General features: G+C 44.6%; 1 protein-coding gene across 1 annotated transcript; it reads right to left on the bottom strand.

The window, feature by feature from the left end:
• Window positions 1–338: 338 nt before the first annotated feature.
• On the bottom strand, window positions 339–18,079 carry CPLX4 (complexin 4). Its single transcript, XM_072859898.1, has 3 exons — window positions 17,913–18,079; window positions 14,750–14,837; window positions 339–646 (listed from the first exon to the last, which is right to left on the bottom strand). Exons 1-3 carry the CDS (start codon window positions 18,077–18,079, stop codon window positions 419–421), a joined length of 483 nt encoding a protein of 160 aa, XP_072715999.1. The 3' UTR covers window positions 339–418.
• Window positions 18,080–21,630: the final 3,551 nt, after the last annotated feature.

Here is a 21,630-nt window from a genome sequence, read left to right as displayed (position 1 = left end):
CATGTTTTTATTAGAAATATACGTATTTATCTCTGAAAGCAGTATTAAATGAGTGCTTACGTATATATTATGCATCAGAAGCACAATTTTGCTAAGAAATACACATTTAATAGCATTTTGATCACTTTGAAAAAATGGAAAAAGGCACATTTTTTCCCCAATATTAGCTATCTTAAAGCCATTCTTTTTCATGGGGAAAAACGTTATGTTAAAAAATGAGGATAAGTTCTAACTTTGCATTAAGCAGTCACAGCACGTAAATTTTGACCCCCCTTGGGGTTTTAAAGTCTCTCTCTCTCCCCCCCCCCTATATTGACATTTAATGCTATAAAGCTAAGTGCATTCCTCTGCCTGGCCTCACTCTTCAGCCCCTGAGAGACAAGTCTGAATTTACAGCCCTTGGATAGTGGTGTCTCTTCTACATCACAGAACATTTCTGCTCCGCAGCCTGTTTCATTTCGGTGAAGGTGGCTTGTGCCTTTTCTTTGATCGCATCCATGTCCATATTCTGGATGTTCTGCAGCTGTCCCAGGATAGAGTCCTTGTCCTCTTCCTCCACCTGATCTTCTGCCACCATCTTCTGAAGGTCTTCTGGCAAACCCACATCATCTCCAGCCATCTGTATTTGGTTCTCATCCAATTCACTCTGATACAAAAAGCAGAAAATAAAAACAGTACATGAGAGTATTTCTGCTATCCCAGGATCTACCGATGAGTCTCTTTTTTGTTCATTTGCTTGTTTGTTTTAGGGAGAACCGAAACATATGCACGGATTTTTCAGTCAGAGTTCTTAGATGCAGCTTGTGAATTCCGGGGCTCAATCAGCACCCATACAAATGCTAAGATTTTTCAGACAATATGTCAATTGTGTTTCTTTGAAGGGTTTCAGCGGTGTCAAAACTGAAGCCCTCAGTGTCACTTGCCATTTTAGAAATCTGCGCTGTATGTGTTAAGTGTGGTAACATGCTGATCCTGCAGGAAATCCACCACAAGTTATTTGTATCCACCGAAGACATGCTGCAGTATACTGCCTAGGCTGTCATCCGTTGTGCAGTTTGGTTGATGAAGCAATAGCTTTAGAAAAACTGTGGCTACTATTTCCTTATTAATTTGGTGGTGGATATTTTAGATACCAGCACTAAACTGAAGCCTTCCTGAAGAAATATGCATTACACTTAGGAAAGACTTACTGGAAAAAAAGGTCTCCATCTTCCCCAAACCCTGTCTATACTACATCTGGGTCTTTGGTCGGCATCTCTGAGTTGTGATGAAGAGCAGGGCCTGCCTGGCACATAATCCAAGCACTGTTGCAGTGCTGGTCAGTGGGGTAATAGGAGGACTTGGACAACAAGAGAGAGGATGGAGGTTGGGTGTGCGTCTGAGAAAGCAAAAGGAGACGGGAGAAGGAAGTGGTTAAGCAATTCAAAGGGCTGAGACGCAGTAAGTGCTACACACACTTGCTTCCTGCCTGCCCGCTGAAATGCTCTACCAGCGGGGCTATGTCAGTTTTTCAGACAATGGTGGTTTTGTTCACATTTTGTGGTGGATTCTGATGGATCCAGGGTGCAGAAGAACAGGATATTTTGACACAGTTCACACATCAAAGATAAGCATTAATGCCTCATTACATCTCCAAAATGAAGCATGACAGCAGCAAAGGCCTGATATGAATAAGGAGCAATGCTGTCAGCAGGAGGTGTTTTTGAGCATGAGAGGGGTCTTGGGTTTGCATGAATGAATGAAGGCAAGAATGAATGCACGGACGTAGATGAGCAATGTGTGTGTAGTTTCAGGCCTTAGCAAGGACAGGCAGACTGGGATGCTTGGCTGCGTAGCCACTATTTACTGTTACATATATTTGCACAGCTTTATGTTTGCTATAACTGTACTTCCCTTTAACCTGATTTCTCCCTGTATCTCTTAGGAAAATATGGAGAGGTGTATCATGATCATTACTACTATATGGCTAAAATGGGTGAGGACGTCTCTTGACCCCTTTGGGTAGGGGTTGCTGCTATCAGATCTGTGGGAGCTAGAAACAATATCCCAGTCGGTAGAAGTATTCTTTATTGATTGCGTAGCAGGAAAAAATGTGTCAAGCTTTTAAGCAGCAAGTGCTGGCTATCGGAAGAGTTAGCCCTTTTGAAATTCTCCCAAGTAGCAGTAGAGGATGATAAAGATAGATACTGGGTTAATTACTGAAAAAGTGCCCCTAAGCAGACAATAACCCATGTTCTTTTCTTTAGAACTATTTATAATTTAAGACATCATCACTGCACGCTACTGTACATCACGTGGAGAGATGCCCGTACAGCGCACACAAAGGCCACTTTGGCAATGTGAACATTTGGCACGTTCTTGCACCAAAGCCCCCTGTCCTACTGAAAGCTGAGATGTGACGTGCAACACAGTTTGGGGGTTCACAGTGTTCTCTGACCAAAGAAGAAACGTATTCAGATGTAGTCTAAAGCAGCACAATTCTGCCCAAGTCACCTGCCTCTACCCGCTTGGCATTTAGCCTGTCCTGGAATAGCCCTAGTATGAGCTTCAACAGGGTAGGGTCGCTCAACAACAAGCCAAGCAGCACATAAAATGTGTATGGCCTCTTCTCTTTCTTCTAAAAGTTGACAGATCTGGTCCCGTTACTTTGATTTGAAATGGAAATGTAGCGTTAAGTTTACCTGTTGGGTTTTTTATTTTAAGTCTGGTGGAAATAAAGCTTGTTTTCTCACGAGGAGAGACCAGAATATTTTCCCACAGGATGTTCTTAAAGTCAGGCTAATGCTGCAAGGGTCCAAATGCATAGTGAGCCTGCAGCTCCAAGCACTCACTTCTGAAAGTCAGGATCAGAAATGTGGTGCTGGAAACGCATCGTGTCTGTTAGCTGCAGACAGCAGCCTGCACCCAGAGCGCGACCAGGGTGTGCGGATCCCTGCTGTCCCAGCGCGCACGCGCGGGGACTCTTACTTGCCCAAGGCCAGACATGTCTCTGAGTGACAGAGGCACGACCCTTCATCAGAATACACTCAGCTTGGGCTACAGAGAGCACCCAAAACAGGCAGACCTCACGGACAGGGCAGCTGGGGCCACGGGCTCCAACAAACCCGTACAGAAAGCCCCTCTGGACCCTGGCAAACCTGCACTGCACTGGACGGCCTCTCTCCTCGTGACTTTACTCTCCGTAGTCTCCAGGTCTCTGCAAGTGTTCAGCCACCCTTTTACGATCTCTGGGAACGCAGAGGTGACATCTGTTCTAGTAAATGAAATATGCCTGGCACTGGTCTCTTGCCCCAAGGCCAGCTGGCCTGGAACAGCCCACTGCGCTGCTACTGAACTCCCTCGCCCCACCAAACAGGGTGGTCCCGTCTAACTGCAGATTGGGAACGCCTGTCCGAACTCCCAAACCGGCCCCGGGACTGCCTGGGAGAGTGCCCAGGCCAAAACTGGGTCAGACACTGTTCTGACAATTCCACGGCACAGTTCCAGGCAGTAGAGTCCTAGTGCCTGGTAATATTCTTTGACCCTGATTACGCATCTGATGTGGTCAGGCTCGGATCCATTTTGTTACAGGTGCAATATAATACAGAGTTCTTTATACATACGTGATACACAGGTGTAGGCAGAAAACAGACAGTCTAAACATCGGTTTATATGAAGTCTGATTGCAAACAAAAGAGATCAAAGCTCACAGACTAATCCACAGGGGAGCCAAACTGTTTTCCAGCATCACTGTGTGATGTGCTGCTGCCCTTACATCTAACTTACCCTGTCATAAAATTTACCTATGCCTATGCGCAGAGATCCTTAGGTAGGGGAATCCAGACCTGATCCAGATTCACCACCTATAACGCACCAGTTACATACAAAACCCCAGTTCATCTTGCCTTGACCTGCAAGTGGGATTTTCGGTAAGCAATACAGCAGCCCCATTCTGACCTACGCCATCCAAGGGCTGCAGGTACCTCGCAAGGAGGTACGAGGAGCCACGGCTTGGAACCACCAGCGTTCTCCCCCCCCAACACCCTCTTGTGCCATCCCTACACCAGGGTCGCAGTTTGGAGCACAGGGAAGGTGTGCGGACGCTGCTTGACGCCCCAGCTGTCAGAGCCTCGTAGGCACCATCATGTCATTGCCCAAAGTGGCTTCAATGAGAACCCCCTGGGGCCCAGAAATCCCATTTCAGCTCAGGTCAGGGCCGCCGTCCTGCCCTAAGCCACATCACAGCAGCGCCTGTGCCGAGGTGGTTCCCTGCTGAGCCTGGCTGGTTGGCCGGTTTTCCAGGATGGACCACGCTTTGCCTCCCTGACGATCGCTGGGCTGTCGCTGGACCCTGCTGCCAGCCCCCGCTCTGCCCGCTGCGTTCGGAGCCTGCGGGACCGAGCCTGTGGGTGAGGGCACTGCTTGTGCCGGGGTCCCCCATCGCCCCGGCCGGGACCTTCTCGGGAGCAACCCTGATCCCGCTGCCTCCTGACACCCACATCGTGACTCCATTTTTCCACAGCGGCTCCACAGCTGTTTCACTCTGGCCTATAAGAAAGCATTTACATCAGCAAAAGAGTTCTTCAAGCTTAGCAAATACTTGCTTTCAGATACTTCTCTAAAGCCTGTATGCGCTGAAGAGCTGCTCCTGAGACAAGTTTCTCTTTCTGCCTGGTCAGAATGCATCCCCCACGGCACAGCTAGAGCTTAGGTAGTGGCTGCATACAAGTAAAAAACCCTTTAATTCTGGAATGGTGCTATTCATTAGATCAAGTCTTAACAATATTCCCATCACAGCCCAATAGAGCAAGAGCTGTTTGAGATTACATGATTACGTGTCCCTTTCATGGCGAGAAGCTTTCCTTCTTAATGTCTTTAGCAGCACTTGTTACTGAAAAGACACCTGATTGCCTCTGAATACTCTTTCCCTCTAAATATCAGTGAACGGAAAACATCCTGCTGTTCGGTAACTGAGAACCTTGCAGAGCAGGGCCCACAGAAGAGCTTTGACTGGGGGAAGGGAACCAACCTGCTTGGAGCAGATGACACAGTCCCTTCCTGAGGTGCTGGAAATGCTTGTATCGCAACACAACCCCCAGCACCTGGACGGAAGAATGGCACTGGTCAGAAAGCAGTGCCGTTTGAGGTGACGCGGTGGATCGACGTACCGATCAGTGATGTGAAAGGGGCGGTGGGGCCCATGGGGAGAGGCGGCCGTGCTGCAGACGGGGTCCTTGGACAGGCCTGTGGTCAGACGTTCCTCTCCGGCACCACAGGCACCACCACCGCCAGCCCCTGTGTTTAGACCTTGCAGAAGTTAATTGATTACTGGATCCCAGATCAGGAAAAGGCAGTAGGTGAATAAAAGAGTTTGGTGTGGGGTTTTTTTAATTAAAATATTTTTTTATTTATTTATATAATTTTTAAAAAATGTTTTGTATGGCGGTGATGCATTGAATATACCGAAGATGAAAAAGTTGTCCATAGATCAAATGTCTCATGGCTGAAAACATCTTTCTGATGACAAACCTAAGTTGACAATTCTGTTAATAGGATTAGGTTCATTAAGGGACTGCTTTCTCTTATAAATCTGGCCCAGATAGCATGGAGCTTTAGATTTTGCACTGAAAAGGGGGCCCTGCTTAGTCCTGAATTTCATGCTTTCATTTACAATGTGTGCTAGTGATTGATACTGGTAATAGCCAGGGTTTCTATCCCATACTAGGCTACCTGAAATGACTTTTATTTTTCAAAATAGTTAACGCATTATCACAGGTCTGAGAGCATTTTGCTGCCATAATGTTGTATCATAGAGTCGCATTTTTTCAGGGACATATAGCATGCACATAATAATTTCATTTTCTTCCTGATAGAACATATGTTTTCATAAGGGCTGATGAAAAGAAAGCAGACCTTCAACCAAGAAATGCTATATAGGTAGACACAAATGCAGAAAAGCATATCCTGCAAAATTTGCTTGCAACCGCTGCAAATCAGCAAAGCTAAGTATCTGCTTAATAGCGTCTTTGCTGGCTTAGAGCTCCTGTCATACCTTGGGGACAAGTCTTCTACTGTTGTTACTGAAATTTGGCCCCAAAGACCACTTAGTGTATACCAAAGTCAAGATCCTGCTGGAGACGACATTGCCTGCTCCCGGGTGCTCTGAGGTGGCAGCGCGCTCGCCGGCGGTCGGCCAAGGGTGGCTGCGGAGACCTGAACGCCATCTCGGAACTGAAAAGAGCACTACGGGTGGGAGACTTGCAAAATCACAGAGAGACGCCCAGCTCCACTGACTTTTAGTTGAGAGCTGGGCACATAAGTGCCCGGAAGCCTTTGAAACTAGCCCTTCTTGGGATTTAAAGCTGGGGCCTCGCAGAGTGTGGTGAGGCCGTGGGGAAATGCCGCTCAGTAGCTGGCTCAGCATATGCCTCCAAAAGGAGAACAAAGCCTAATGATATTTTACTACTCAGCTGCTAATTAAAATGCTGGTGTTTAGAGATTTAGGCCTACAATCCAATCAACCACTTAAAATCTTGTACTTCATTTTTTTGCACGATTAATCTTTCTGTAATTAAACTCGCCCTCAGGATATGTTTTCCTCTTTCTTGTCACTGTGCTGAGCACCCACGGCCCAGAACAATGGCATATTGCAGCTGATGAATACAGAAGAGCATAGTGGATAATCTGCCCTTGCTCCTTCTACCCCTAGGTACGGCACTGCTCGTGCACAGAGCTAACATATATCCGTGTTTCTCCAGGAACATCCCTTTCTCTTCCAGATGGGTGTCCTGTCTGGAGGGACTCTGAAGACGTGGTGCATCCTCCAGTCTTTCTGATGCCAGGCAATAGCTGTGAGTGAGTGCCCGCAATTCCCTAACAGGAACAAACATCAACCTTACGACCGCACGGGCCTCGTGCTGTGCGCAGGCGATACACGCAGTCTGTCTGTCCCACCGGGGACCGCACCGTTGAGCTGAAAGAGCTCAGCACCTCTGATTCATCTCAGACGAGCAGGACGCATCGCAAATGATGTGTGGGGTTTGTCGGAGATGGGCAGTTCGGTAGCGCCTGGAGACGTTAGACTAGGCAGTGCGGACGCGCGCTTCTGCAGAGGTATTCTGGGGAGTGTATTCTGTAGAGGTGCCGCAATAGCAGCGCCTCTAGGGAGTGAAAAGGAGATCAAAGTCCAAGGACAGGCAAGTGTGTGACCTTGATAGCCATCTGTGAGAGACTCACAGGCTAGTACTACTTCCATTTAAAGGGGTCACTTGAAGGGGAAGCTATAGGGGCAGCAATACGCCTTCGTTTTTGAAGGTGACAGACTGTGCCTTCGGATAATTTTAGAAGTCAACTGCCCTTACGGAGAGTTTGTTGATCCGGAATGAGTTGTTATATAGAACTGTATTCACTTCAAATTTGCTTACAAAAGCTTTGTTCAACACTGACACATGTGAAGGGCAGGTAGAGGTAACTTAACTGAGGTTTCTCCAGAGCATTTTTTTCCCTTGCTTTTTTCCCCTCCAGTACCTGTCTCAAAACGCTCTGCTATACTTTTTTGAGACAGCGCTTCTCTTTCTTGGAAAGTCAGTTAGCAAGGCTTTGGTTGCAAAAAACATGTTTTCAAAGTTAGAGAAAACCACATTTTTTCATCCCTGATTATGAATGAGGCCTGCCAGGCTGGTTAAATACAGGTGGTATCATTTTATCTAAGTCACAAGGTTGATTCACTTTTCATCCAAACTGTAATTTGCCTTTAGGGTTCAAGAAAATGATTGCGTTTTAAGAGTGGTGCAATTTTGTGAATATGGCACTAGAGGGCCTGTGATGGCTCAGGGTTAGAAACAGCATCAAACGAACACTGTAGAACAAATAGATGATTTACAGTTTGTGTTTACATTATATAATCACCTTCTGCGCCTAGATTACTTTGTTAATTTTTAATTGCTTGAATGCTGGGTCCTTTCCTTCTGGCATTTCTGGTGTTTCAGTGGGAAATTCTTTAAACAGTTCAGCAGAGATGGTTGCAAATGTTTCAGTGTTTAGTTGTGCTTGCCACAGAAAACGCATAAATATTCAATTCCATTGCTTGCACGTTCTAAGGTAGGTTTTAAAATTCCTCAGTCATATTTGGCTTTGCTCCCCAGTCATGCCAGGCAATGGAATCTAAGGGGCTAGCTGGCTCAGACCAAAACCGTGTTAGGGACTGTCAAGGAGTTTAGCGGTAGGGGCGATGGCACTCCAGCACTGGAGCGCGTGCCCCAGCACTGACTCATTTAGGAGTTTAGATTTAGCACTAGATTCACAGAGCACCAAGGAAACTGTACAAAACGCCCTTCACTGGCAAGTGGTAGACCTTCTTAACATGCATCCTCCACAAGGAACCTTCACATCCGGGTCCTCCTGGCAAGCTGGAGGCGTTGTACTAACCTAGGGCCAGAAGCACCACCAAAAGCCCCTGACAGGAAAGGGAACAAGGGGAACCATTGAGCCCACTGCTCACAGACAGCCAAATAACATCAGCGTCCCCACAGACCTGGAGTAGGCAGAAGTGATTGTTAATTAGTTAATTTGCTTTGAGGAGAATGAAAAGTGATAACTGGAGGAGCTGTCTGAAAAGGTTCAGCATTGTGGGAGAAGGTAGCAGAGACGATGCGTGTAGAGGTGGCTATGAAGTCAAAGATCAGTCCTTGAAGGCAGTGGGAATATGTGATGGGTTTAAATAATCTCCTGGGAAAGCCCAGTTTATTGGTGGACTCTTGAATTTGGTATCTGTGGGCGAGAGTCCAGAGAGCTAGGACAGGAAACCTGATAAATGTCATTCTCAGACCGAGGCTTGATGAATTTGAGCAATGCCATCACATGGCTTGAACAGCCCTCAGGGTCTCTCTTGTTAGGGAACGTGACAGAAGCATTTTTCGTAATGAAACTTTCATTGATCTCAAGTCAACCTAGGATTTCCGCTTCAATTCAAGAGTTGCCTTGGGCTCTTGGTCCCAGTCTCAAAACCCCACCTCAACCAGCATAATATATTTTGGTTCATCTAAAATGCAAATTAGGTACAAGAAAACAGGGTAGATCATCTTAATGTGAAGGAAATACTTTTGAACTGAATGCCACTGACCTAAGTTCCACTGAAACACAGACAGACTTTAATGAGGTAAGTTTGGACAGCAAACACAAAGCCACAGAAGCCAAATTGCTAAGAAACCTTGACCAACACTTCCACTCATTTTCTCAAAGTCCTTCCAGATCAAGGATAAGAAAGGATGCAAAATATCTTTGGTATCTTTAATACCTTTGGCCAGGTTAAATCCTTCCCACTTCATTCAAAAAGGCAAGAAGGAATCATTTGTGTGAGGAGGTCTAATATTGCTCATTAGGTTGGATAGAAATTTTACACACAAAAACCTGTTTCTGTAGAAAAACATCAGTGTGATATTTTACCACATCAAAATTTTGACATCAAAAAGCTCCAACTAATAGGTTGTGCCTAGTAAAATAATAGGTTGTGGTTTGTTTTGGTTTTTTTTTTGTTTGTTTGTTTTTTTTTACAGTCACTATTGGAAATTTTTGTTTCCAGAAAAGAACACCTTTACAAAGTGGTGGGGTTTTTTTAACAGACTTGTTATAAACTTTTCATTAAAAATATTATGAATAACTTCCCAAAAACATCCAAGACAAAAAGTGGCTCCTTTTAAACCCTGCAAAATAGTACAATAAAAATAAACGTTTGCAAAGCTCTTCTCCTCATCTTCAACTACTCCATTGGTAACTTTGGGCCACGGACTGGCTTTTATAGCACAACTTATTTCACGCAGCTAGAACCAGTACTCTGGTGAATGCTGGGCAGATAAAGACTGCCGAGGGTTTTCAGGTGATTGACGGCCAGTGAAGGCCATAGCCTAAATCAGGATAACGGCAGCCTTCAGATGACAGGGCCTATCTGTGCTGCTGTGCAACCTTGCATTTTTCTTCCTCACTTCAGTATAACACATTCCTCCTGTAGCTGCTAGAAGACGTGATAGGTATTTCAGACTCGGACAATCCCTTCACAATGCTCGTGCTTTTACACAGCTAAAGTCACAAGACTTGACAGCTCCTGGGAAGACTTCTCCCTCAACTTTTCTTTGAGTTGGGTCCTAACAAGGCAGGTGCCTGCAGGCCTCAGGTTGTCTCTTGGTTCCCTGCTGTCAGGTAACCTCTGTGACAGGAACCCTGAGCAATCATGAACAAAGTACCCTGGGGCATTATTAACCCTGAGCACATTTTGAATGTGTTGAACTCCCTCTTGACAGTTAATTTCATTACTGCTGCTTAATTAATATAGACTAAAAAGTGGCATAGATAGTTCTCAACCTCAACTAGGGCTGTCATCCCAGGACAGAAGGGGCTGGGAAATGCAAGCCATATACTGCTAGAATCATAGAATCATTAAGGTTGGAAAAGTCCTCTAGGATCATCTAGTCCAACCGTCAACCCAACACCTCCATGCCTACTAAGCCATGTCCCGAAGTGCCACATCTACACGTTTTTTGAACTCCTCCAGGGACGGGGACTCCACCACTTCTCTGGGCAGCCTGTTCCAATGCTTGACCACCCTTTCAGTAAAGAAATTGTTCCTAATATCCAATCTAAACCTCTCCTGACACAACTCAAGGCCATTTCCTCTCATCCTATGGCTTGTTGCTTGGGAGAAGAGACTGACCCCACCTCTCTCCAGCCTCCTTTCAGGGCGTTGTAGAGAGCGAGGAGGTCTCCCCTCAGCCTCCTTCTCTCCAGACTAAACAACCCCAGGTCCCTCAGCCGCTCCTCATAAGAATATTCTAATTACACTGATAATCCGACTTCTGTCTACCTGGGCTCACACTCATAGGGGCATATAGGCTCTTAATTGCCTTGAAATACCTTGGAGTCCAGCACCCGAATACCTTTGTAGTTCTGCGCCACTGAGCAAGGACCCAGGCCTGTAGTTAAACACATTTCAGTTCATCCTGTTTGGAAGCTGGGTGATATGAAAAAGGCCACCAAAACACAAAGAAGTCCATATCTTCATGTGACCGACGAACCAGCAAGCCCTGAGCTCTGCTGACTACAGGAGACGGAACGAAAAACACAGAAAGAGCACAGACCGGACGATCATGACACTGTCTGCAAAGGGAAAGCAACTGGAGAACTCCAGATAACAGCCGTTATTTCCAGGAGGCATTTGCTCAAATGATAAATTTTCAGCAAGTCACTGAAGTCATATTTGACATAACTGTATGTGAAGGACATCTTGAGGAAGCTGGAGAAATAAATCTCTTTAGAAATCTTTTATAAGCAATGAAGGAGTGACCAGGCTAATAGCAGTTTAATAGCATATAAACCACCACTGTTCTAAGATGAGTTATTCCTGGGAGAACTCACATGACCTTTTAACAACCTATGAATAAGAAGCCTACGTAAGCCCGAGTCTCCACTTCCCAGAAATAAGCTTTTTTCACTGCCTGCTTACAGACTCAAGTTCAGGGATGGACACAACCCAGGTTCTAGCAGAGGGAAGGCTCTCATTGGTATCACAGACTATGGGAACACATGGTATACTTGTCTGTGTCAGAGTGGAAGGAAGCAGCTCTCAAACTTCCCCCCCTTTCCCGGTAAATCTACCAAGGCAACAGCAGCGACTGGGGAACCTGTGTCATGGTGCAAACAGTGCAGAGTAAGACAGCATGTTAGGCTAAACCAAAGAAACATGAGCGATCAGAACATGGAATCAATAAATGTTATGTACATACATAGTAGAATAATTCAGTAAGTCCAAGAAACAAACATCCTTCTCTCTTCTCAGAAGGGTCTGAACCATGCTGCACAATCTCTGGAACTATGTCGATCTCTGGGAACTACGTAAAGCTCTGCTTAAGACAGCATTGATTCTAGCAAAGAGAACCCTCTAACCTGCAGTTTCTTGCTCTCCAGGAGACTTTAGTGCCTTCTGGTGCATTCATTTCATCGGTGCAGGGCTCTACAGCGCCTGGTGAACCAGGTCAAAAGTTGCAAGGCCACCAAAAGCCCCGTCTGTTCACTCTCCCATCAGTCAGACTGAGATCACACGCTGATCCCTCCTGTTCCTTTGTCCCTCACCAGCAGCATCCTGCACATCTTTTCTACATTTCTCCAGTTGAGGGCATCCAGCTGGCAATGACCAGGGACCCTATCCAGAAATCCAGGGCCCTCCACAGCCACCCTAAGTTCAGATTCAGGCTCAAGTTTGTGAGCACAGAATCAAAGTTCGGGTTGTTCTGCTAATTACAGCTACAGCGTTGGAAGAACCGGGGTCTTAGGGGTGGAATACGTCTCACCTTACTTAGCTGTCTGGTCTAAGGTAGCAACCTGGCCTCCCTCTGCGAGAGGCACGTGCCACTGGAAGGTGACCCAACTCCACCTTAAACACTTATTCGAAGGTTTGGATAGATGAGGCTAGAAGTGCTGGTCTCTTTCCGTTGATGACAGAGTCCCTGCATGACTTGCTTGGGTTAAGTACTAACCTTTTTAGCAGCTAAATTTAGACAAGATGGATTCTTTACCTTCCTCCCTTTTAATTAATCAGAAAAGCACTGGAAAGTACTGATCAGAATATAAATGGTAAAGAGTCAGTGCTGGCAGGTGAGTACTAGTAATATAAACAAGCTCTCAAATTGCTAAGAACCACCAAATGCTTCCTTGTGGGATACCAATGAAATCTTCAAGAACGCTAACAGCTTCACGGTAGTAGTAGTTCACAGCAGATGCATGATCCAAACCCGCACGCAGACTTCTCTGTCCCGTATTACCTCTCTCCTGCCCATGGAAGAAGCTTACAAAATAACACAATAACAACTTTTCCAAGCAGAGAACCCCGAGTTACTTTCTCGGTGCTGGAGCGAACAGTGCAACCCACTCTGGACAAAACCGAAAAGGACAAGTGGGCCGCACCCGCACATGACAACCAAGTGCCGGAAAGTCACGGACAGACACAAAGCCTTTCAATGCCGTGCCCAGAGTAGAATCTTAAATTTTAGGGAGCCCCTAATGCACAGTAGTAAAGGCCCCGATACTAATTTGCACAAACAAGTCTTCGGTCACTTCTTTGAAAGGAATGGAAAATAGTATTTAATACTTCATGGACCTTCCTTCACACCCTACCACAGTTTGTTTTCTTTAAAGAGTCTTTGGGGAAGGAATTTGTCCAACTTTTTTTTTTTTTTTAAACTAAGTCTAATTGTTTTCACCCTTATGATTAGTCATCCCTTCAGAGCATGCTGATAGATTTGAAAGGCTGGGCTGTCTGGTACAAACCTCTTATTTCTCTTCTTCCCACCATATCATTGTTGCCCATATATCTGCTAGCTACCTTTAGTAGTTTTCCTTCATTTCCTTTTACTGATTTGTTGTTCCCTCTATAGCTCTTGGAGACTTTTTTTGGAAATGTCTTCACATTTCCCATCTTCTGAGGTTAAATGACAGACTATATGCCTCAGTAAGTTTGGCAATTCATAATCTGAAATCCTTTAGAATTCTTGAGGAAACACCTCTGGCCCTGGTGTGCTGTACACCGTTTAACAACCTCCTCTGACAACAATGAGCTGAGAAAATTCCCCTGATTCACCCCCTGTAAAAGAGACTGTCATGGGGAAACCTATCCAGGGACCTTCATAGTGATCCTGCAGTCAAAATGAATGCGAAGAATTCACTTAACATTTCTGCTACGGGCTAATCTTCCCTGATTCTTTTGCAGAATCCTTCTCTGGCTCTTGCTCCCTTAGCTCACTTCAGTTCCAGCCCACAGTCCTAGAAGAGATACCAGCTTTCGTCATTACAGAAGCATCACCGTCTTGTGACGGGAGATCATCTCCAGAATATTCAAGTTTCAAAACTTTTCTTTACCTTTTTTTTTTTTTTTAATAGGCAAGATCTGTGGATATTTAGTATAGGCTTAGTGCTAAAGCCAGTGCTTTGACAAACCTTTGATAAACAAGAGTTCTGCAGTTAAACCCCTGAAAACATGGAAGACAATCAGAAAATAAACAAAGCAGCAAGTCTTCCCTCTAAACCAGGAAAACACTTTAAATACAGTAGAGAACTATCCTGGTTTGTATCCATGTGTTTTTATGTCAGGAGAATACTGTCAACCTAAATGCTCACTGTGCTTTCTGTCATGATCCAGAAGCTATTGCAGCTGCTGTCCGCTTTTAACAAACCTCCAGATTTCTCTGTTGCTTGAAGCTTCGGTTGTCTGGATTTTGGTTTTCCTGGGAATATTTGACAAACAGTGTCAGAAGCACTAAAGAAAAAAGAATGGACAGTTTGCCTGGACTTTTTGGAAGAAGATCGTAAAACTGAGCCTTCAGCAGTTCAGCGGAACTCAAAGGTACAGCCTGTAGAGGAGTTTTCAGGGACTTTGCTTATAGCTTTTTTTTTAAGCTGTTGCATGTTGCCAAGAACCGTACTAACTGAGAGACACAATCAGGCCAGACTCAACTGGCCTAGTCACCTGTTTCAGACCTGACAGTACAGAGAGGGATTACAAGAGTCTTTCAATTACATTCATCGACTGAGCAGAGCAAAAAGGGTCTAAAAGAAGCAGTCACTAGGGAAAACCATGGCTCCGGCCTCCTCCATTTCTCCTCCATTCTGAGCTGCAGTGGGATCCCACTAAGGAAGGCAATTTGCCATTTTCAGAATGCTGCGTTGATAGTCAGCTTGTTTTAAAATTGGCCGCTGAACTAGATGAGATCACAGACTACGGGCTTACCTTAGGGAGTCTGTACTTCTCTCTCAGATGAACCCTCAGACAGGCTCGCTCTGCTTTTTTCTGTGCAAATGCTGCATCTCTTTCCATCCTGGAAATCAGAAAAAATGCTTCTTCACGATACTAATAAAATATGGTCTTTTACACTGAACCAGCTGCTCGGCTGCAAAAAGCTACATGCAGGAGTTACTCCCAAAGTTGCGTAACTTGTCCGAAGGCACACAAGGAGCAATACCAATAAGGTGATGCTAAGGGGCCAGACTCCCTGTACCCCAGGCTTGTTCCCTCCCTCGAGTCCCGTGAAGAATGAAGGATAAGCCAATACTACTTGTCTGGAGTTTGTACCTGTCCTAGCTGTTACCGCTCACGATAACGATGAACAATTCCAATACGTGGAACAGAAAAGTTATGCTTGTTCCTTGCTTATTCCACTGGGGCACTTCCAGAGCCGCGGCTGCCTGCCAGTGCTCCCTTCTACAAACAGGACATTCTCGCGGTCTAACACCACGCACGCTCAGTGGCAGAGGGGTCTTTCTGGGTCAGACCGAAAGTTTCCCTATCCTAGAGTCTCATCTCCAACAGCAGACAGTAGTGGACGCTTAGAGAAAGAATTTAAGAAGGGGATAAGCATCCTGTACCAAAACCGCCCAGCTTCCAAAAATCAGCGGTGTGGGGTACCGGAGCTGGCAATTGGCTCTCCATCGTCGTCTTTAATAGCCCTGGATGGCCTCTGTCACCTGTGAATTTTCCTGGTCTTTTCTGCATCCATTTATTGTTTCAGAACATCCTACAGCAATGAATTCCACAGCTTCCCTGTGTGGAAAAGTACTTCTTTTATCTGTGCCTTTATAAAATGCCTTCATTAGATCTAAGAATTCTTCAGCACAATTTTTTGTTAGATTACTTATGTATTTATTTGCAAAATGTGTCTCCTCAAAGATTTTTTGTAACATTTAATAACATTCACCTTCCCCCCTCTCCCTTTACTTTTTTCCCCGGAAGCATTGCCGTGGAAATTCTCAGGCAAAATTTATTAGTTCCAGTATAGGTATTTTGCCACATAAAAGCTACTTGCAAGATGAAATGTTATTTTTCCTCTGTTTCCACAAATGAGTTTTTAGGTTTCTCTCTCTCTCTCTCGCCCCCCCCGTTCACACTAACTGGAAGCCATCTTAAGCTCCTTTCAGCCAGTCATTGACGGGGAGGTTGGAACGCGATCTTCCGAGCCCTTCTGGCATACTTCCCTCTTCCTCAACCTTCCTCTGCTGTTGCCCACTCCTTCTCCAGAGGAGCTGGCAGCCACCGCCGGTACTGGGGCCTGTTCCCACCGGACAGCGCGTGTCCCTGCGCACCCCTTGAAGCGTCCTGTGAGGCTGGGGCGCGGGAGGGGATTTTCTGCCCAGGTAGATTTGAGCTTTTCACTTGGGAAGACCTGGCAAAACTCCCTCAGCCCATCTCCTACCGTTGCCTGGGCCCTAGCGCCCGGCCTAATCTTACCCCGTTTGTTCTGGAGGATCTCATTACTCCCTGGGACACGAAGCTTTGTAGGAACAGGAGACAGGTCCAAGAGGAGCTGCGTGACAGTCGAGAGCCTGGGGTGTTCAGCCCAAACTGGCGGTCGCTTCTTGCTTAAACTCTTGTGGTGCTGGAACCGAATGCTATGCAACCGTGCTGGAGACTGCCAGCATAAGCCGCCTGTTTGTCCCTGCGTATTGCACATTTTCCTGAGAAACAGCAGTCTGTGCATGTTTGTGTGTCTAATCACCAAAAAGGCCACCAAACCCAAAACCTGCGAAGAAGCCAAAGCCAGGATGGTCATGCAAAGGCCAAACGCTGGCTGGGTACGGCTCCAGCAAGGCCCTTCTACTTCTCTGGTCTCCACTCTCGTACAGCTGAAAACTGGGTCAAATCCAGAGAGCCCTGAAACAGGTGCTCTGCCCGTAACAAAGATTTCTGACGCACATTTACCTCACCACACCAGTGTGCACTGTCCTGAGCTATTTTTTTCTCTTTGCAAGGACTTCAGATGTTCCTATTCTAGTTCCAAACTGCACTTTCAGAAGTACTCCTGCACCGATTCCTCAGTACAGTTCAGCGTGGAACGGACACATGCCACACTTGAAAACATTACAGAAATAATTCTTTTTCCAAGCATTTTCCCTATCCCAGGAATCCCGTTTTGCTTCTCAGTCTCAATAAAGCATCTTCCTGCCGGCAGGTGGTTATTTCTCTTTTAAATATCCCTTGACAAAATGCATAGCAAAACATTCTGTATTTTATTCCAAACCAAACGATACCAATTCAAGGTTTTATGCTAGAAATGGCTGCTGCTAAATACAGACCTGGATACCTCAAATTCCGTCAGTCATTAACCTTTCACCTATAATCATCTTACGTGAAGGATTTACACAACCATTATGTAATTGACCATTAGAGGAACAGATGCATTTGAGATTGAAAAGTCAATTGTTTTATTTATAATTACGCTTGATTTGAACTCCTATATGTGAAGTCCTTATTTTACTTCTGTTTTGATATTTAAGCACAGCAAGTGGTAATGATTATCATTACAGGCAAAATAAAATTGAGACTTAATCAGTTGAAAAGTTCTGCTTTATTTAGCAGATTTTAGAAAAAGTAACTGAAAAAGCAACTACAAAAAATAACCATCCCCAAGCTTTTCTCTAGATAAATATCATCCATTTAACATAGCACTCATTACTTTTTCATGTGTGCCATAATAAATGTGGACAAAGAAAAAAATTATGTATTGAAAGTGTACTCCACATGGAGTTCTAGGAGAACAAATCATACACATTTTAGAATTAATTCCTGCACTACAAACAGCTTTGTAGCTATGGAAAAATTTGACAGATAAAGTAACATCAACTGGGAATGAATCCAGCATATCAAGGTGTGGAGAGAGCAGGAAAGTGTAGGAGACGGCTGCAGAGTCGGGGGGGGGGGGGGGGGGGGGAGGGGGAACATAATATTTTATCATTTCCAGTTGGTGAACTGTTATTTTGGAAATTCTCTTTAGCAAAGATTCGTCTGCTTTTAAAAAGAGGGAAGAGAGCTGAATGTTTGGCTTTTTCTTGGGTATTTTTATCTGCACAAAGTTACCAAGAATCAGCCCCATACTGATAATAAGGGAACAGGTACTCACTTCTCCTCAACCACTTGCTTTTGATATTCCTCATACTCCTCTCTGGTCATTCCTGCAGCTGCTGCTGGATCAGAAGGAGTGCTTTCTTCTTTGCTTTCTTCCCCTCCACCTCCAAGTCCCAAATTCTTTACCTGGTTGCTCAACATACTTTTCATTAGAAAGGCCATCTTCAAGAAAAAAAGGAGCTATGAGCAAACAACTACAAGAAAGCCAAACCAAACCAAAAATGTTTTCAAACCCAACAATTGTAAGCAAGAGAGTTTCTACAGCCACATCAGCTCTTCAAGGGCACAATGCTAGTGAAACGTGAATGCCAAAACCAGTTTGTCAGCCATAATCTGGATTAAAGAGTGAACTCCTTAATATCTAGAGGCAGATGGTTCAGATTACTCCAAAAAAATCATTAGATGCAGCTACCTACTTTTTATATTAATACCTTAAGCTAATTGTACACACACACACACACACAAATAAATTATAGTGTGCAATAGCATTTTGCCTTCTTCAGTCTTGAAACTCCCACTTTCAGAAAGATGAAAACATCCCCTGGAAAACAATCGATCTGAATTAAAAATCTGGTTGACTAAATGGCCATAGTCAAATCGTAAAGTTCGGGCTACTGAGCAGAAAGCCCTTTTGGGTTTACGCAATCAAATGAGATTTGAAAACTGGAATTCTTCATTAAGCAAAAAACCCCATCCTTTTTATCCATTAATATTTTATCACATTGGACGGAAAGTACATTGAATTATTTTTCTTCATTCACTTTTCATACAGTTGGTTTGTCTCACAGATGAATGAGGCATTACTGCTATCATTACGTTTTTTTCAAGAAAGTAATCACAAAAAAAGCAAATCACATCTTCCTACTTTTCATTCCTTAGGGTTTATTTCAACTCTTCCCCAAGCTGTCTCCATCTAGATCACCACTTTGACTGGTGCTGCATAGAACGCTTAGTGCTTTTAATCTTAACTGTCGGTAAAGGAGAAATGAATCTGACTGATTCTATACGCTGTAAGACAGCCTTGATATCTGTTGTTTGTGGATTGCTTGTGCAGGTCCTCATCTTTCAAACTTTTACGCGCATCATTAGCCTCACAAGATCTATTCAGGTGAAGATTTGCAGGATCTGCTACCGAGATCATAGACTATTTTGGGAAAGAAAATCATCTGCTAGGTCTCAAAAGTTCATGATTTTGGGTTTTGAGCATTTATCCTACTATGACTGACTGCGCATGCCTTAATGAAACATTCTGTAATTTTGATTATCTAAATGGTTCTCCCAGCACTCTCATGATTTCAGAGAGATGGGAGGATTCCAGTTTGCCTAATACCTTAATCGGTATTAGAGACTTTCTAATTAAAGCAGACCTGTTACTAATAAATAAAAAAAAAAAAAAAAAGGCAGGACGTTCTGTAATCCTGGATTATTACTGATTAAACAAGAAACTTTACATTTCTTTTTGAAAGAGTATCACTCAGAAGCAAGAATTCCAAATCACAACAAAACTACTTCAATATACTACAAATACCTAGAAAGCATTTTTCTTAAATCAAAATGAATTTTTATAATCACCGTGCACTTTCAGATCTATGCATAAATTGCAAGAATTTGTGGGAAGAATCAGCTTTTTACATCTGACCAACTCTGACCTTGACTACCAAAACTGTATTGTACTTGCCCATATGGCTAATGGAACTGCAATCATCGGCGTTAGATAGCTAATCCCAATTTAAGCAGAGAGTGCTAAACTTGAGCATGCATTAGTCTGAAGTGGAATGCATAAAATTAAATAAAATTTGTTATCTGGCAAAATTTAAAAACTAAAAATCCAGCATTAAGGTTATACATAAGGTATCACTGCTCCTACCTCGGAGAGTTACTTCAAAATGGGCCTGGCAAAGTCAGCCTCACCTTCTGTTACGCCCAAAGACCTCCCTGGTTCAGTTTGCTGCCTCTCCGAGGCATTCAAAGGGCAGATGGGCCGACGGCACCCCTTATTTCCCATTCTTCTGCATTTTAGAGACGGCTGTGCTTGTTCAAAAGAGCTGACAACTAGCTAGTGCTGTGGGCCCGCTGCAGGTCAGCCGGAGCTGTACGGGCACGCTAGCTCCAGCAGAACGCGGCACGACCTACGCTACTGCCGTATCGTTGTGTCACTGTGTCATCTGGTAAGCGCTGTGCGACTCTGCGCAATGGTACTTCTACACCATTTTCCCAGCCTAGGGACAGCACGGACAAGCAGAGATGGTTCCAACGTGCAACCCTTTTGCCTTGGGCTAAAACCAAGACCTTGCTCACTCTGCTGGTATTTGAAAAGTCCTGCAACCCCATGACCCAGAACAAGACCACAAGAGCTCCCCTCTGTTACGCAGACAGCTTTAGAAGGAAGACATGAAAAGAAAGGGTTATTTCCAGAAAATTATTTGAGTTAAATACTGCTCCGAGAGCGAGCCCCTGAAAAAAACCAGTCCTTAGTTCCTGAACTACAGCCTGGCTCACGTAAGTGACTTGCCCCACGCTGCTCAGAACACAGCGGATCTCAAGAGCAGGAGGCAGAAAATCCTAAGTGAGGGGGAGAAGGTGCTTGGTCAATTCAGGCATCTCTAGAAATAGATGGTGGCTAGAGAAAGAGGGCATCACGACTCGGGATAAAAGTTTCGGTCTTGCCGACCTTCGCGTCCACTGCTGACAGCACAAAGCTAACAACAGAAACTGGCAACATGGGCATCAGAAGCTGGAAGATCGTCTTCTCGATCTGCTTCAGCTCCACAGCCAAGCTGTATCTTACCCAAGTACGCGGCACAAAAGGGGCCAAGAAGTACTGCATGAACCACGTGCAGATCACAAAGAGGTTTTCAGCAGCTTGCAAAAACCATTGAACAGGTTGAAGTAATACATTGGCGCTGTTTATGCACTGATCCTAAAAGGCACATGAGTTCAGCAAGAGTACGGTAGGCATCACAGAAAAGCATGCTACAGATGAAGTTTAAGATCAGATAAATGTAACTTTTGATTGTTAGCATTTTCTCTGTGCTTTGATAGCCACTTGATTAAATGTTAGAATGCTGTCCCACAACATCGCTACTTAGTGCCAAATGCCTCTCAAGTCCACTTGCAGTGGTTGGCTCATCTTTATTGAAAATTCTCCCAACTGGAACAGTGTCTGTACCGTGCACTTCACAAATACGACATGCAGCGCTGGTTTTTCCAGTATTAGGTCTCATAGTCTTCTCTAAGCGCATGGGAAGTGTGTCTGTTAAACTTTGTACTACTGGTCTTTACTGAAGAGAAGCTTCCCTAACTTTGGGCATTAAGTCTTGGCTGTAGACTTTGATCCCTACAGAAACGTTGCTAACACCACCTTCTGCCTGCAAGAGATGCTTTCACGGAATCAGCTGAGAAAGCAAGCAAGGTGAAAGTTGTCTTGGGATTTGGGGATTTTGGCTTTGGGATTGCTGAGAACCTGAGAGATCTTGCCCTCCAGGTCTTGAGAGAGGTCTCATAAACCTTCCTAACACCAAAACGCTTTCCAGTGTTAGATTCGAAATTGAAAACAACAAAAAGTGCTTTAAAAGTTATCGGCCCTATCGGTACTGGAAACTGCTGAGAAACACCAAAGACACTAGTGACAAAACCTTGGAAGACACTACCTAGCTAGCTAGTGAATTGCTCACTTCATCGTGGGTTTAGATATTTATCACAAATCTGTGTAT

Source organism: Ciconia boyciana, chromosome 4, assembly GCF_034638445.1.
Source record: "Ciconia boyciana chromosome 4, ASM3463844v1, whole genome shotgun sequence".
Taxonomy (NCBI): Eukaryota; Metazoa; Chordata; class Aves; order Ciconiiformes; family Ciconiidae; genus Ciconia; species Ciconia boyciana.
Note: the sequence above shows the minus strand (reverse complement) of the source record. Positions and strands in the feature narration are given on the sequence as shown.